Raw genomic sequence first — 16067 nt, 5'->3', positions numbered from 1 at the left:
AATATAATAAAAAATTATTTAAAAAATTATAGATAGATTATAATCGGTAGTAGAAATGATAGTATTAAGACCATTTTTTTATTAAAAAGACTTCTATATATTTTATAGGACCATAAATAAGACAAGATAAAGTATATTAATTACAAAATTATCATAGACATGTTTAGATGAAAGTAAAAGGTAGTTTCTTCCAAAAAATTTTAGAAAATAGCTTAAATTGATACCTAGAGAGGACCATTTATAAATTAGGATTTAGAAAAAATCTTTAAATATATATTCATAATTTTTTTAATGGATCAAAAAATATTAAAAAAATATTAATAACGATTTTATAAGAATTATTTTTAAACCATTTTAATTTTTAATATATTTGTGAAAATTTAAAAAAATTAAGATTAGATTCATATAACTTTATTTTTTTAAAATAATGTGAGATTTTTATTTTGAATTTTTTTAAAAGCTCTTCAATAAAACTTAAAAATTATATTTTTTAGGATTTTTTGAATTCTTGTGTTGGATTTGTGATAGAAATTTTAGTTCAAGTAGTTGGTCAAATTAAAAATGATTGATATCAAAGTAAGTTAAAATATCAAAAGTTTGTAGTTTGACAATTAGTATATGTTTTAAAGAATTGTAGTTATTTGCATATTGAATTGAAATGAAATTTAGTAGAAAAGTAGGTGGCATGAATTCTAACAACTAAAATAAAATAAAATAAAATAAAAATTGGCAGAAAATCTTTGCATAAGAAGTAAATATCATCATAAGTAGCTCAATATCAAGGTTGGAGAAAGAGGCCTTCTAACATACAAATAGATTGTATGTCTTTCTTCTTAATTTATATATAAAATTCTTTTTAATTTTCTTGAGTATGTTTTTAAGTACGAAATTGATGAATATATAATTTTTTATATAAAATTATTAATTAATAAAATATTATAAGGATTTTAGTCTTATTATTTTATTTACTTGTAATTAGTTATAATTTTTTAGGATTTAATTAGGATTAAATTAGGATTGGTCAATATTTGATTAGAATTGATTATAATTTTATTAGGATTTTATGAGGATTTAATTAGGATATGTTTAGGATTATTTAAGATTTGGCTTGTTTAGAATTTTGTTAGAAGTTGGTTAAGTGATATTTAGGATTTAATAAAGATATGATTAGTATTTAAGTAAAATTTGTTAGAATTTAATAAGAATATATTTAAGATACTTTTGAGCTTACTTAGGACCTTATTTATACTATTTATTATTACATGGGATGTAATTTACAATAAGTAAAAATTAATTAACTTAAAGATTTTAAGAAGGTCACAATTGCCAAGATGGGTGTTTCTAAATTCTTCATGAATTTTTTTGATTATAAGAAGAACTTCAAGGTAAATTGAAACTATTCCAAAACTAGACCCTCAGTGCATTTCTAGACTAAGTTTCACATAACACAATAATATATTATTAGTCATATCTTTTTTTTTTCTTATCAATAATCAGATGTATTTATTAAAATGTTGTATTAATTTGGATAGATATATTCAAGATACAACTATGTAATATAATTTATAAGGTGATTAAATTTTTAATTTATTTTATCTTTGAATTTGTAAATAAAATAAAATAAAACAAAAATTGTTTGTGATATTGGTGTTAAAGTTTTTCTTCTCATAAAATACAAAAAAAATTTGTGCAAAAAATAATATAAAATTTCATACAATAGCAATTTTTTTCAATCAATCAAATTTATATGTCCTATGAAGAAAAATACTTGATTAAGGTGTATTAATTATAGATAATAATATTATTTAAATTCATATAATACTATGGTTTAAATTAACTATATATCTATAATCATTTATATTTTTAAAAATGACAACTAAAAAAAAATTAAAGTGTAATGATACAAAAGAATTAATAAATGAAAAAAATTAGAAGTTTAGATAAAGTACTGTAGTTGCATTTGTATTGAGTTGGCAAGAGAAATGTCAAGCATCAAGTATACTTATATATATATATATATATATATATATATATATAAATTAAATTAAAAAATTAAAATATGCATGAGAATTTAGAAGAACAAGTGTTCTGGAATAAATTGAGAAGTAGATATAAACTAAATAATTTTTATTTAAGAATCTTAAATTTTAAATTTTAAAAAAACTACGATTATAAGTTTGTAAAGAAAAAAATTAAATATCATTTTATACTATAATCATTGTTATGGATTGACTAACAAATAATAAAATGATAATCGATTGTTTACAATAGAAAGGTTAACCTAATTTTTTTTTAAATTATTGTGTAAAAATACTGATATAATATATATATATATATATATATATATATGTATATACTAATAGAAATATTTTTTTCAATCCTAAAATAAAATTTAATCAAAATATTCAAATCATAAATTTAAAAATATTACTTGATATAGGATATAAAATAAATAAATAAAAAATATTAAAATTTATTTAAAATTTGTATTGAAATAAGTATGAAGGTCAATTTTTATATTTCTTCTAAATAAACTAAAAAAATTTTTTTATAATATAATATATACATATATATATATATATATATATATATATATATATGTGTTATTGATTTGAACTATAGAATTTTTTAAAGGTTAAAGTAATTATTAATATAGTTCTTAATAGACTATAAATGTTTTTTTTTTAAATAACAAAAGCTAAATAAATCTATAAAGTTTTAAAAATTAATTTAAAAACTTTAGTATCTTGTAGGAGATCATTAAAAAAATTTAAGTTCTAAATTTTATAGATATTATATAAAAAGTTTAAAAAATCAAGAATAATTTCAAAAAATTTAAGTATATATATATATATATATATATATATATATATATATATATATTATGTTTGTAAAAATATACTTAAATATGTATACATTAAAAAAAACAAGGCATATAATCAACAAATTGAAATAAATATTTTTGGTGTTATTGACCTTACTTTTGAAACTTAGTCAAACTTTAGAATTTTTAGAAAATATATTTTTAAGAACTAGTTTTAATATTATCAATTTGATGTAAGGTAACAAAAAAATTAGCATTTTTTTAAAAAAATTTCTAATTTTTCAACTAATTCTTGTATTAAAGCTTATTTTTAGTTTATTTTTATTATTTAATCAATATTTAAATTAAGAACCATAAACATAATAATTTTAATGTAGACATTAGTTTATTAAAATCTCAAAAAATAAAAATAATTGGCACATTGATGGCATATATGTGACAAGTGAAACTCACATACAAAAACATAATATAAACAATAAATTTTGTCTTTTTAATAAAGATTAAAAAGACAATAAATGAAAGAAATTAACGGTGCCAAATATTTTTCAGTTAAAAGGTGTTATAAACTTATATAAAAATGAATATTATGCATATGTAAATGATTCCAAACTACCAACTATTAACAATTTCATTTGAAAATTAATTATTTTATAGTAATCTATAATATTAATCTAAATAGGTTCTATAATTATAAAATAAAAACATGAATAAAAATCTATTTAGTATTATAAACTTAACATTTACTGTAAAATCATGTCATAGAACTCATAAAAATTCATGATGATATACTTCTAACATTGATTTCGGATTTTGTCATAATTCATACAAATCCTAATAAGTTGTTAGATTTGCTAAAAAAACAATTCCATATATTATAGGGTATTCCTAAACCTGGTCACACCTTATCATCTATCACATGTTGTCACAATTTATGCTAATGTCACCACAACTTACTCTAAACGTGCTTTTTAAACCACAATGCATTTTATGAATTTATGCTCTCCACTTATGCTCTCCACAATAGATATAATGCACATTCTTAATAAATGTATAATTTAGTGTTCCATAAAATACATTGTGGTATGCCATGGATATTTAGGGCAGCTATTGGTAGCATTAGCAATGGCCATATTACATAATATGTAGAAATAAAACCTTCAATCTCTTCTTTCCCCATAAAAACAATCATTCAGTCATGACATCTTACAACTGTTTGTTTTCTGTATGAGATGAATAACCATCAGCATTTCAATACACCTAAGAGAAAAACAAAAGTTGCTACAACTAGTTACTACATTCGGCAAAAATCGATGAATAAATTCACGCAGCACTTGCCTGCCGTTAAATTTGAAGCTTCAAAATCTTGACGTGTGCTCTGTTCATAACAAATACAGATCGAGGTCGCTAAGCAGTACGAAGTGAAATGGGTGAATTTTCTTATCTGATCTAAGTTCAATTGTTTTATCACATGATTTTTGAGTGATGCAAACAGTCTCATGGTGGCAAGGAACGAGCTCCACCGCTGATGCCAAAATATTTGAAGTCAAGAGATGATGAAAGTAAGCTGAGACTCTTTATTTAGAAGGAAGTGCTCCACCACACTGCAGGAATATTTTTTCATTTAAGTTGATTCCAAGATCTAGACTAATACGACCTTGATAGATCGAGACCCATGAATCTAAGAAGTCGACACCCTCTGTTCAGGTAGCAAAAAATGGGGGAGAACTCAAGGATGCAGCCCTTCTCCAAAACACACACACACGTCAATAATCCAGTGCACATCCAGCTTCGCCAGATATATCTTACTCTGAAAGTTGCCCTCTTCGCTGACGGCTTGCTCACAACATGACCAGTTGGCCGAGGTTCGAACCTCACAAGTTATGGGAAAACATCGCACAAATAAGTCTTGTTGCAATTTTACGTAAACTTCGGTTTCTTAATGTAATGTGGCAGCCATTTCTTGCCGTTGATGAATCCTACAGATAGAAATGGCTTGACCTCCTCAGGAGAGAGGTACTTCGCCCAAGGAACTCGCTCGGGAGATGAGGCTCCGGGACCATAGCAGTGGTACTGCCCGAACAACACCTGCTGTTGGCGTTGCGGGAATCCGAAGTCTGACCATCCTGGTCCGTAGATGATGTCCGAAAAGTAGGTGTAGGAGTACACGGTGCGAGAGAAGTTGCCCCACGCTCGCCCCAGGTAGATGATTCCTGTGCCATCGACATGACAATCCACAAAGGAGAAGCCCGTGTGCATCTTGGTTTCGTTCCTCTTCTGGGCCGTCAAGGAGCCAAAAGTATCCGCAACCACATGCAGTTTGCAGCTCTGCGCAAGCAAATCACTTCGTTCGTTCTGGTCAGAGACTACGTGCGTGATAGTCAGCAAGTATATCGACAATGTGCAACAGTTTTAGTCTTTACCCTGTATAGCGAGCGGCCGTTTCCGAATATGAAATCGATGGAGCCTTGGATGTAGCAATTCTCGAAGTAGTGACGACCTCGGTGATCATAGAGGGTATCTTGGTAGCCATAGAACGAACAGTTGTAGAACGCTGCTCTGTCACCGGTCACGCGCAAAGCCACGGCTTGACGGAGAATGGCGCCTGCAGGTGGTGATGGTGCTGTGTTCTGGGACAATGGAAACGTGCAGAATGAAAAGGGTTACAATGTCGTTTCACTACGAAAAACACACATGCCGAAAGATACGTAACTGGATGATTCCGATGATGCGATTCACGACGGATAGTGGACTCACCACAAACGTTACACCTTTAGCGATGAACCACTCTGAGCTGATTCCAACTGTTGCACTGCGATAGGTCTTCAGCAACACGTCTTGGTCGTCGAAGTCTCCCGCCGTGTCATTCCATGTGATGACAGTTTTATTCATTCCATCGCCTAAGAACGTAATGTAATGCTTCGTTTCGTTGATCACAATCTTTTCCCTGAACGATCAGCATCACCATACAACCATGGGCATTGATGCACTTCCATCAGAACAACTTCGCAGAATAGCACTATGAACGGACTGCAGGTTTGCACATTTGCAGCAAGTACAGGGATCCGAGTGGCATACTTGTATACGCCGGCTCTGATGTGGATAATCGTTCGGTGTGTAGACTTCAACGGGATAGAGTCCAGAGCCTCGTTGATGGTTTTGAAGTCGCCCTTGCCATCCTGAGAAACGACAACTTTCTTCGGCTTCCCTGTGGGCTTCGGCAACACGCCAATGCTGTCCCTGTTCACCTTCGGCTTCTTAGCTTCATCACCATGGTCCTTGTCAAGGTTGTAAAGGTCACCGCCAGTCCATGTCCCTGTGACGGTATCCGCCTCCGCGACAGGTGCTACATCATCCACTGCGTCGTTGTCAGAGGTATCCGACATGTACTTCAGCCATGTTGTGAATTCACCTTGAGAGGGCTCGGAGGTATCAGCGCATGCAAATCCCACTATAGCCAGAGCTGCGAAAGCGAAGAGACCCGCACACCGCATCCCGAGCGCGGACCCCATTTGGGGTTCTGCACGGTAGAACAAACCAAGTCAGAAAATCGTCACGGCCTGCCGAGGCCTGAACTGTGCAACAATAGCCCAAAAACATTGAACTAAGGATTGCGTGTACACAGTTCACAAAGCACTAACAGATGTACCTGCTTGAGAAATGAGATATTACTTACACACCGCTTCAGCAAGCTATTAGTCGGTCCTACCGAACTTCTCTAAGATAGAAAACGTTCGGTACAACTCAAGGGATGAGCAGCACAGAAACTAACGAGCAATGCAAGCAAGAGAACACGCGCAACGTCTAGTGGAGCAATGAGGGCATGGCGGAACATCGACGAGGTGTGAGGCGACATGGAACGACGAACAAATGCTCATTTCTATACAGTAAAATTCCGCATTTGGTTCTTCAGCCTTGTGTATGTACCACAAAGGTTCCACTACCTCCATTAAGCGACATTCGAGCTTGCATGAGGTGGTAGTGTAAGTTCACCCTGCCAGATGAAGTTGGAGCAGGAATACTGAACTGTGTCGAACTATGGTAAAGAGGACAACGAGACCTACAACGACAGAGCAACTGTGGGGAGGAACACTAGGTATAACACCTCATAACTTCGAGCAGAAGCACCAGATGTGAACTAACGACGAGAGACAAGCACCACGAGGGGATAGCTTACCCTTGCTAGAGGCTGAAGCAGCAACGATGTGAAGCAGTAGCACCGGGGAACGAAATGAAGCATGCAGTCGAAGAGAATGCAGCCACTTTATGCAAGCCAATAGGTAGGACGAGACTACTTGTTAACATCCATCAGTGGAAAGCGGCAGCTGCATCGTTTTTTCTTCCACAGCGACAGATTGACAAAGGATGGAAAAAAATTAAGGGCCATGATGACGAATGTGGCAGACGACAGAGCTCAATGCAGGCAACACCTGGGCAAGTTTCGGCTGCTGCCAATGTCTGCCATCCCTGACGAAGCAGACCTGCTGCGTGGATGGCGCCGGAACAGGCTGCACTATGAGAATCTGACGACGTGTCAATTACAATTTTCCAAGTGACCAGAAAAATAATCCCGCACGATGAATGGATGATGACGGACACTTGTGATTACTCACCACTCAAAACCCCCATTTATACTCTGTAAATATATTCAACGCTGGTCCTTGCAATGGCGTTTATTCAATTGCGAATTGATGTTTATGCGTAATCCCGTTCAACGACGCTGGAGCCAGCAAACGGACCCCTTCTGACAGCTCCTGTGAGCCATGTACTCTGGTGACTTCCTTCAAGCTCCACCATGTCCTGTCAAAGTTTTAGGCGCAATCGCAAGGCTTGGCTTTCCATTGGAGCAGGATGTCCATTGTTCTGTTGTGGGGATTACTAATAGTTTTTAAGAATGATAATAATAATAGTATTATATATTAATATATATGTCTAGAGCTGGTTAAGGATGGGAGCTGTGACGATCCCTTCTGGAATATGGCTGGCACAAAGCCAAGTTGCCCACGCTGGCAGAAGCAAAACCTCCTGTAATGCCCCCCCACCCAGTACAAAGTAAAGCTAGCGCTGCAGGATCACGTCAAGTCCATGTGCTTTTTTCATCTTGCTAAACCCGCTGGGTGAAGCTCCCAAGCAGCTTTCATTCAGACCAGCAAAGCACATTCTTCCTACAATTCCTTACAAAAAAACCCACAGTAGCTGTAAGCACAAGAGCCTCCAACAACAGCTTTCAACTCGTACGAAACGTCAGTTTTTATTTTGTTTTTATTTTCCTTTCGAACATTAATCCTTCTCATTTTCCTCAACTCCATCCCGCCATGTAACTGCCTACTTCGTAGCCACCTAGCCTACTCACTTCTAGTGCAATTCACACCCCATCGGATCCCTCATCAGCGCTTGGATCAGCATCCCAAGCGCAAGCTTAACTCATGTGGGCGTTGTTTGTAAGATCTTGAAGCTAAAGCTCCCGTCTGTGACACTCACAAGCATCACAGGATCCAAGAGAGATGGCTCAGCTGCTGCCACTGCTACTGCACGCTGAAAGCTGGTGGGAAGTCGCTTGGCTCACCGTCACCAACTTCTCTAGTACCATCTCCAGGACACACACTCACCGCCCAACGAGAAACCAATCCCAACACTACACCAGATAAAAAAGTTTAGTTTCGTGATCTTCCCCCACCAGTCTTGTCCCTTCTTCCTCACTCCCACCTCGTTTGCAATCTGCCGATACTTGGTTCCATATTGTGGTAAAAGTCTTCCATGATTTCATGATTTGGTTTATGAGTTAGCCGTCAGAGTTTCGGCGCACAAAAACACACACACATACACATCCACACACACAGACAGTCATCTGTGTTGCTGAAGCTGCAGCAATTGCAGTTAATGGTGGCATTATGAAGCTATTCGTTAGTGATTTGCCACAAGGTGGCTGTTGCCCTTTGCAATGAAGTGCATTCAGCTGGCATTTATGAGCCATTTTCTGGAGATGGTCTGATACTGGGTGTTGCGTTCAACTCCCATTTGAGCATTAAAAAAATAAAGTGAAAATGATAATAATAATAATAATGAAATTGAGAAAGAAAAAAAATACACGGCTGGATTTTACTTTTGGGTCAGGTGGGAATGGACATGAGCTTAGGGGAAGCCCCTTTCAAGGTGCCTCTGTGGAGGGTTTTCATGGCTTTTGAAATTGTATTAGGGTGTGAAAAGAATGATTTTTGATTATTGGGTCATGAGGAATTTTGCAGCATGGGAAAGTTGCAGAGGATGGAGAATTGAATTGTGCTGATTTTGGTGAGTTTTTTGGTTTTTGTAGATCACGCGACTTTTATCAAAATATTGATGTGATGGTGTGTTTTGAGAGTTTATTGTGGTCAATTATTGTGAAGTTGAATACTTAAGTGAAGAATGATTGTTGGCATTAACAGGGTTGGGTACCTTGGCATTGTAAATTATTACAGTTGCAAAACATCACAATGAAATTAATATGCAATTTAGTATGATTTTGTTGAAATAGTCATCAGATTTCAATTTACATGTACAGTTTACTTTTGTATTTGTTCCAACACATTAGAATAGAAGAGGAATACTTTTTGTTAAAGCAAACTTCTTGTTTGCAAATATAACTTTGAAGTTGTGTATATGTATTCTTAAAGATTTCATACCATGTTGATGTACTCAAAATATATATTTATCAAAGTGGCATGTACTTGACAAATGGATGTTATATATGTGTGCAATCAAAGGCAAGTATTAAAATGATATATTGATTGAAATAATTTTTTTTTCACTTATTCAACTTTGAAAATAAATGTATTTGGTGTGAGTGTTATGGTTTTTGAAGTTGAATCATTAAATAAAAGTTATATATATGTATGTATTTTAAAAACAAATTCAGTTATTATCTTAGTATCAGAAACATGCTGGATACTTTGATTCTTTTCCAGTTAATGCAGTTAATTGCATCACAAGCCTACCAAAGTATATGACTCGTGGTCAAACATCAAGTATCAATGTCTGCTTCATAATCAACATTAAAAAATCGTCTCAGTTGAAAATTTAATGAGCTTTTATTAAATTACAACTTGTGACTGAGTTCTATTTTTAATACATCCTTAATGTTTCTTTAGAACTACATTTTGTTATTAACTAGTAGCTCACTAAAGATTGATTAATTACTTTATTATAAATTCACTATTGGTTTGTATGTTAGCCATTGTGTATACTATAGAACACACACTTATGTATATACCTTCAACATCAATATATATTAAATTTCAAATTATTAATCAATATCATTTTTGTTACATGTTTAAAATATAAATAATTATTTTATTTAATTTTTTTTATTATTTTTACAGAAGTTTAATTTAGAAGCATAGTGGGAACAATTTTAGAAATTAAGGAATAACATAATTTTGAACTGTAAATATTAAAGAATTATACACAGTGCTTTTTTTCTTTTACAAATTTTATATTAATAAATATCATGACCATAATTTTATTACAAAAGATTTTCAATCAAATAGACCACATCAAAATTATTTGATGGAAATTAGATCAACCAACTTGTTTAATTATTTACAACCCAGCTTTATTAAATCTATTCATTCATGTGCACAAATAAAGATTAATTATAACTTGTTAAGAACATTCTTTTCATATGACCCTGCATATATATATATGTGTGTCTCAAATCCTGAAGGATTGAAAATGGATTTGAATTGTAAATGCATACACAATTCAACAATGTGTGTAGGGAACATTGAGGTGTTCTCAATAGACGTTCCCCATGAGCTGCACTTACTCACGTGGTTACCAATGTCTGTTCCCATGCTCTGTGCCAATTCCACGGGAACAGGGAACTGCTGGTTGTGAACAACTGATCTTATTTCTAGTTTTGTTTTTAATTATTTTCATTATCATTTCTTACCACAATTGTAGACTTTGTGCTGTTTCTTCCAGGGTTTCGGTGGAATGATGATAATATTAATCATGTTTTTATTTTTCATTACACAAATAAAACAAATAATATTTTAAGAATTATTTTCAGTCTTGATAGGCAGTGAAGTTTATGTGTTGACCTCAACATGAAATTTAAAACTCAAATATGTATATATTTATTTCTAAATATATTATTTTGATGATTTCCTGAAAGTAGGGAGCTTTGAAGTACATATGGCAAAATGTTGAGACTCACCATCAATTCAATGATCCACTTTGGAGGTACCATGCATGTGGATTATTTCTTCAATACCAAAGACAAGCAAACATGAAAAATGATTGCCATCCCATAATTGGCTTGTGGGTTTGTGTGGGTTTAGAACTCTCCCCTACAGGATCCAGTTCACCATTTCTAAGCTTGTCGCAAGATGTTCAGTTGTATGTGTACATATATTATAGAGAAACGAAGAAAATGAGAAGAAAAGAAGGGGGTTTGCAGAATAGAGTAGGACTTGTGAGTGCAGCACAACTAACGAGAAGGTTTAAAAACATTACCCTCAAACCCCAAACCTGGGTTTTCAATCCCTAAACCCTAAACGTTAGCTGCATTCTAAACCCTAAACCAGTTGCAGTGTGGATTTGAGGCTCCATCAGTGTGCGGGAATTAAATATGGGCACTGGCCATGCTTACTAGGATTGCTGCTGAGGACACCATTCATGCAACTAGAGTTGAGAGGAGACCATGTCATGTAAGCATCTAAAATTGACAAAAGAAATTAGCATGAAAACAAATTTCTGTAAGGTATCATTGTTACTCAGAAATGTTAGTTTGTCTGCTTTTTTTATTTATTTATTTTGTGTGATTTTGTTTATATGTTCTCTGAAATGAATATTGTTGGAACTGTGGTTTGAGTTTGGGAAACAACCTGTCTTCATGTAAAGGATTGTTAGTTTGAAGTTATTTATCTTGAGCATATATATATATATATATATATATATTCACACATATACACATTTTAATTCATTAAACTGTGATCTTTGTGCATTTCTACACATCTAAACCTGGGAGGATATTTTCAACAATGATTATATGAGATTAAAAAACAATAAAAATTAAAATAAAGAGCATTAGTAACAATATGTCATTTGGCACTTCACTCTGTTGTTTTCATTGTTTTGAGCCAAAAAAATATTAAGTTTATTTATGGTTTTGTTATAACTTCAGCTAGATTATTATAATTTAACTTGAATTTAAAAATAATATAAATATGTATTATATGTATTATAGTCTTGATACAAGGTCATATTTATTCTGTGTACTTTGAAAAGAACTTTTGCTGATAATAATTCACTTCTAAACATAAAACAGAATTAACATAATCTTGATCCAGCTTTTCTTCATAATCATAATCAAATATGCATATATATATATATATATATATATGCATATTTGTAAAATTGTATAATATTTTGCTCCACTAATTAAAATTAAAACCTTTCTTTCTACAATTGATTTGAAATATATGTATATATATATATATATATATATATATAAACCCTTGGAATTAATATAACGAAAAACCCTAAAAAGATAACATTCTTTAATTATTATTTATTTTTATTTTGAAATCAGCTTTTTATGCACACTATCTATTTATAATGTAAAGTTCAAATTTTATTTTGCATGGATTGATAAGACTACATGACAAAATTCATATCATAAAATTGTATGTTACTTTTTTCTTAAAGATAATGATGAGTTATTGAAATTTTTAAAAAAATCATGTGCTTACAAATAAATAATATATTTTTACATTAAAATTATTATTACATCAAATTTTACAATGTTGTAGTATAGAAATGAAAAGTATCAATAATTAAAACTTGAAAGATATCTCTTACTGTATATTGTAGATATAACACAAAATGATTAGTTTTTAAAAGGCGTGGATTTAATAAATTTCACAAGTTAGATTATATATATATATATATATATATTTAGAGGTGATAGTTTAAAATAAATAATTATTCCTATGATTTAGTTTTGTATCTATACATATTCACACACTATAAAATATTAAATTGACGCTCCTAAATTTTAAATGAATTCACTACATGATTTTGTGGTTTAAAATTGCTTTGAGGCTCCTCTTAGCCATGGCCCTTTTTCCTTTGCATTAAGGGAATTCATGCATAATTTTTTTGGAAAACCAAATATCATAGATCAATTAAAATATCACCTCCCAAAATATCACCATTCAATCTTTGGTGTTTGGACATCCTCTTGTTAGTGGGGACTAGTATTCAAACACATAAAATTAGCACAATTTGATGGTAATGAAGAAGAGCCTTTGGTGTTTGAACATTCAAGTATTCATCGTGCCATCATAGTGGGTTTATTTAAGATATAGGTGGATCAATTTAATAATCCTCTATATTTAATATCAATTGACTTGAAGTATGTGTTTTATGAAAAGCTAAAGAAAATACAATTTTTATGTTACAATTGCATAACTTCATCCACTCGAAAATTTAAATTTTAAAATATCAATCAGAAATCGTTACTAATTTATTATTACCATGTATAAAGAATATGTATGTTTGGTTTCAATTACAAATAATATCATCCAGATCACCCAAATCAGAATTCACCTCAATTTACAAATCCGGTGAAAAATTCCAAACGAATGACCCCACGAGAACTGGTCAACTGGGAGAAACGCATCACAAAACCACAATAAAAATAGAAAAATAAAACTCAAATAAAAAAACAAAAAAACATGTCTAGAAATGGTTTCCTGTCCCATATAAGACAAGTTCATTGAAGAAGAAGAAGAAGAAGAAAAAAAAAAAAAAAAAAAAAAAAAAAAAACACACACACACACACACACAAAAACCCCACATGACAAACCATCACTAAATACACAACCTGCAAACCAAACTATGAAAACTCAAAGAGCTCCAAGATGCTCAGACACTCAACCCCAACACTCAAACAAAGTGAAAGATATGAGCAAATCATGAAACATTGTGAGAGGAATAGATGCACTGAAGCTGATCACAACGAACAAAGGTTCTTCAGTTGAATTGAATGCTTTGAATGCAGTACCCAGTGTGGAGTTATCACACTCAGGGATAAGCTTTTCATTTTCTGACTGCAGGCCCTGTAACGTTCAGTCTTCGGTGCAGCAGCAGATCTAGGAAAACAGCGATGGTGGTGAAGCGTCTGGAGAGCGTCTCGGCTTGCAGAATGAGCCACCGAGTTTCCCGTTGCTGCCAAATCCTGGCAATGAGTGCAGGAATCCTGGCATCTGCACACACACTGACCAGGAGCTGCGACCCAATAATGAAAGTGCTGGCTCATTGGGTATCATGGTTCCAGTTTTGTTAGAGCTAGTTGAGGAAAATGCAGCGAGTGATGGTGAGCATCGGTAACATGATGCTTCACTGGACATGGTTTCGCGCCTTTTCACACACACATCGCTCTGTGGATACAGTCCTTGGAGCTCGGTCCTCTGTGTCCTGGGTACTGAATGAAAGTGCCTTGCGTTAGCCACAACGATCGTGTGCTTTGCTGATTTACGAATCTTGCCTCCTGTGAGCCGTGGCGTGAATTGTGGTTCAAAATTGGACTCGCCGTGGGCGAGCTACGGCTGAGAGTGATAAGGCGCTGTCGTCGCAGTCGGATGCGTGTTTTAGTCAACTAATGGCAGAAAAAGGAAAAAAATAAATTCAGAGTGCTTTGTGAGAATAATTCCAATATAAATGCAGTCCAAGAGCTTTGGTTCTTTCTCGTTTGGAGGTCACATCTGGCCGTGAGGCTCTGCAACGCCGCAGACGTGTCTCAGTCTTGCTTCACAATGGTGCAATGGTTTGGTGCTCTTCACCATGTCTTTCCAAGTGCATTCATTCGCTTGTTTCGCCTGGCGTTGCAGGGTCGCCATGTTTGTAGATGCGACTTCTGATGTCAAGGTCAAGGACTTCTTGATGCGTATTGAGAAAATTGTTCTTCGTTTCAGAAAGGGAACCACTCTGGCATTAAAAACTGACGCAGTACTGTAGAGAGGACGTTACTCTGAGATGTTCTTCTCATTCGAGTTTTGAAGAAATGTTGCGACAGTTGGTTTCAGGCTGTATTTGAATAGAATAACGTGCATTTTGCGAAGCATCGTTATCCTCCTCACAGTTCCTGCGCTGTTGTCAAGCGAGACATACCAGCCTGCGTAGACTTCTACTGTTGTGCGTCATGTATCATCATCTAATTACAGGCATGATGTACACAGTATCCGTCAGTACTGGGAAAAATTCTCAAGGATTGTAATGTACTGATCCTATGTTACCTACCAGAGAGGGATGCGCGAAGGGAAGCCTCAGACGATGTCTCAGGACTACGCTGGTCAGCTTCAGCAGCCTCATCTCTCTGACAAATCCACGTACAGGTCGGCCTAATTTTGGTTGTGCAGTGCAACGGCTTAGCCATGGCTCATCTCAGCTTTACTCTGGGTGAATCCTACGGTGCCAGCAGCGAGACGGTGTAAAGCTACTATTCACACAATGCAAGACTTGTGACCAGTGATCCGGTCTCTCCTGAAAGGCTGCAACCCCAACATCTGACGTCCTCAAAGTTAGACCCAGCTGAATGTCTTCATCTGTCTGGTAAGTACCACTTCAACTTCGAATTCCGTACAATGACTGCAGAATGAAACTAATTCCGTTCCGATACCGCACCAGGGTTTCAACTGCTAAACAAGACCTCACGGCTAAACTGGGCTAATGAGCTGGGCTAAACAAGAACCCATGTACCTGCCCATCTAGAATGGCGGTGAAGTGATGCAACCACCACCAAGTCCATCATCCACTCCACCATTCTCAACGGTGGCGCACAAGAGCTTCCCGTCGATTCAACCGTGCAGCGGTACAACACTTGAGCTAATCTGCCCGAGAAACAGTGCAACACTACTCCAATTCCCTACAATCTTCACATTTCATCACAAAATATAACCCTCGTGGACAAAACAAGAGGTGTGTGTAATTTCCACAGAGCGACGCACGGAAGAATCTTCCTCCACCACGCCCTCAGCCAACGTGTAGCTCAGAGCTCACACTCCAGACCATGGGTGCAAAACTCCAGATTCTTCAGTCTATCAGCATGACAAATCTGAGACCCACATGCCGTCAGCATGTGATCCTGACAGACTTACGCATGAGCTGCGCTGCAAGCGTCATCGTCGCAGACTGCGATGCGAGGGGAATCTGTGTGCACGGCGAATGAAACCGGCTTCCAGGGGTGAAAGGCTCGCAGCGC

The 16067-nt window shown here is 34.5% G+C and overlaps 1 protein-coding gene across 1 annotated transcript; it reads right to left on the bottom strand.

Moving 5' to 3' along the window:
• Positions 1-4375: 4375 nt before the first annotated feature.
• On the bottom strand, positions 4376-7045 carry LOC112282943 (putative pectinesterase 53). The gene is made up of 5 exons (XM_024521157.3): positions 6999-7045; positions 5900-6341; positions 5579-5768; positions 5245-5451; positions 4376-5149 (listed from the first exon to the last, which is right to left on the bottom strand). Exons 2-5 carry the CDS (start codon positions 6331-6333, stop codon positions 4742-4744), a joined length of 1239 nt encoding a protein of 412 aa, XP_024376925.1. The 5' UTR covers positions 6334-6341; positions 6999-7045; the 3' UTR covers positions 4376-4741.
• Between the last annotated feature and the right edge of the window lie 9022 nt (positions 7046-16067).

Source organism: Physcomitrium patens, chromosome 5 (assembly GCF_059467195.1).
Source record: "Physcomitrium patens ecotype Gransden chromosome 5, ASM5946719v1, whole genome shotgun sequence".
NCBI classification, from domain to species: domain Eukaryota; kingdom Viridiplantae; phylum Streptophyta; class Bryopsida; order Funariales; family Funariaceae; genus Physcomitrium; species Physcomitrium patens.
Note: the sequence above shows the minus strand (reverse complement) of the source record. Positions and strands in the feature narration are given on the sequence as shown.

Excerpts from the sequence above, each read along its gene's own strand:
- LOC112282943 (XM_024521157.3), bottom strand. The coding sequence starts at position 6,333 with ATGGGGTCCGCGCTCGGGATGCGGTGTGCGGGTCTCTTCGCTTTCGCA. Across the intron at positions 5,769-5,899 it reads ATCAGAGCCGGCGTATACAA|GGAAAAGATTGTGATCAACG; the intron begins GTATGCCACTCG and ends CTGATCGTTCAG. Across the intron at positions 5,150-5,244 it reads ACGGCCGCTCGCTATACAGG|AGCTGCAAACTGCATGTGGT; the intron begins GTAAAGACTAAA and ends TTGCTTGCGCAG.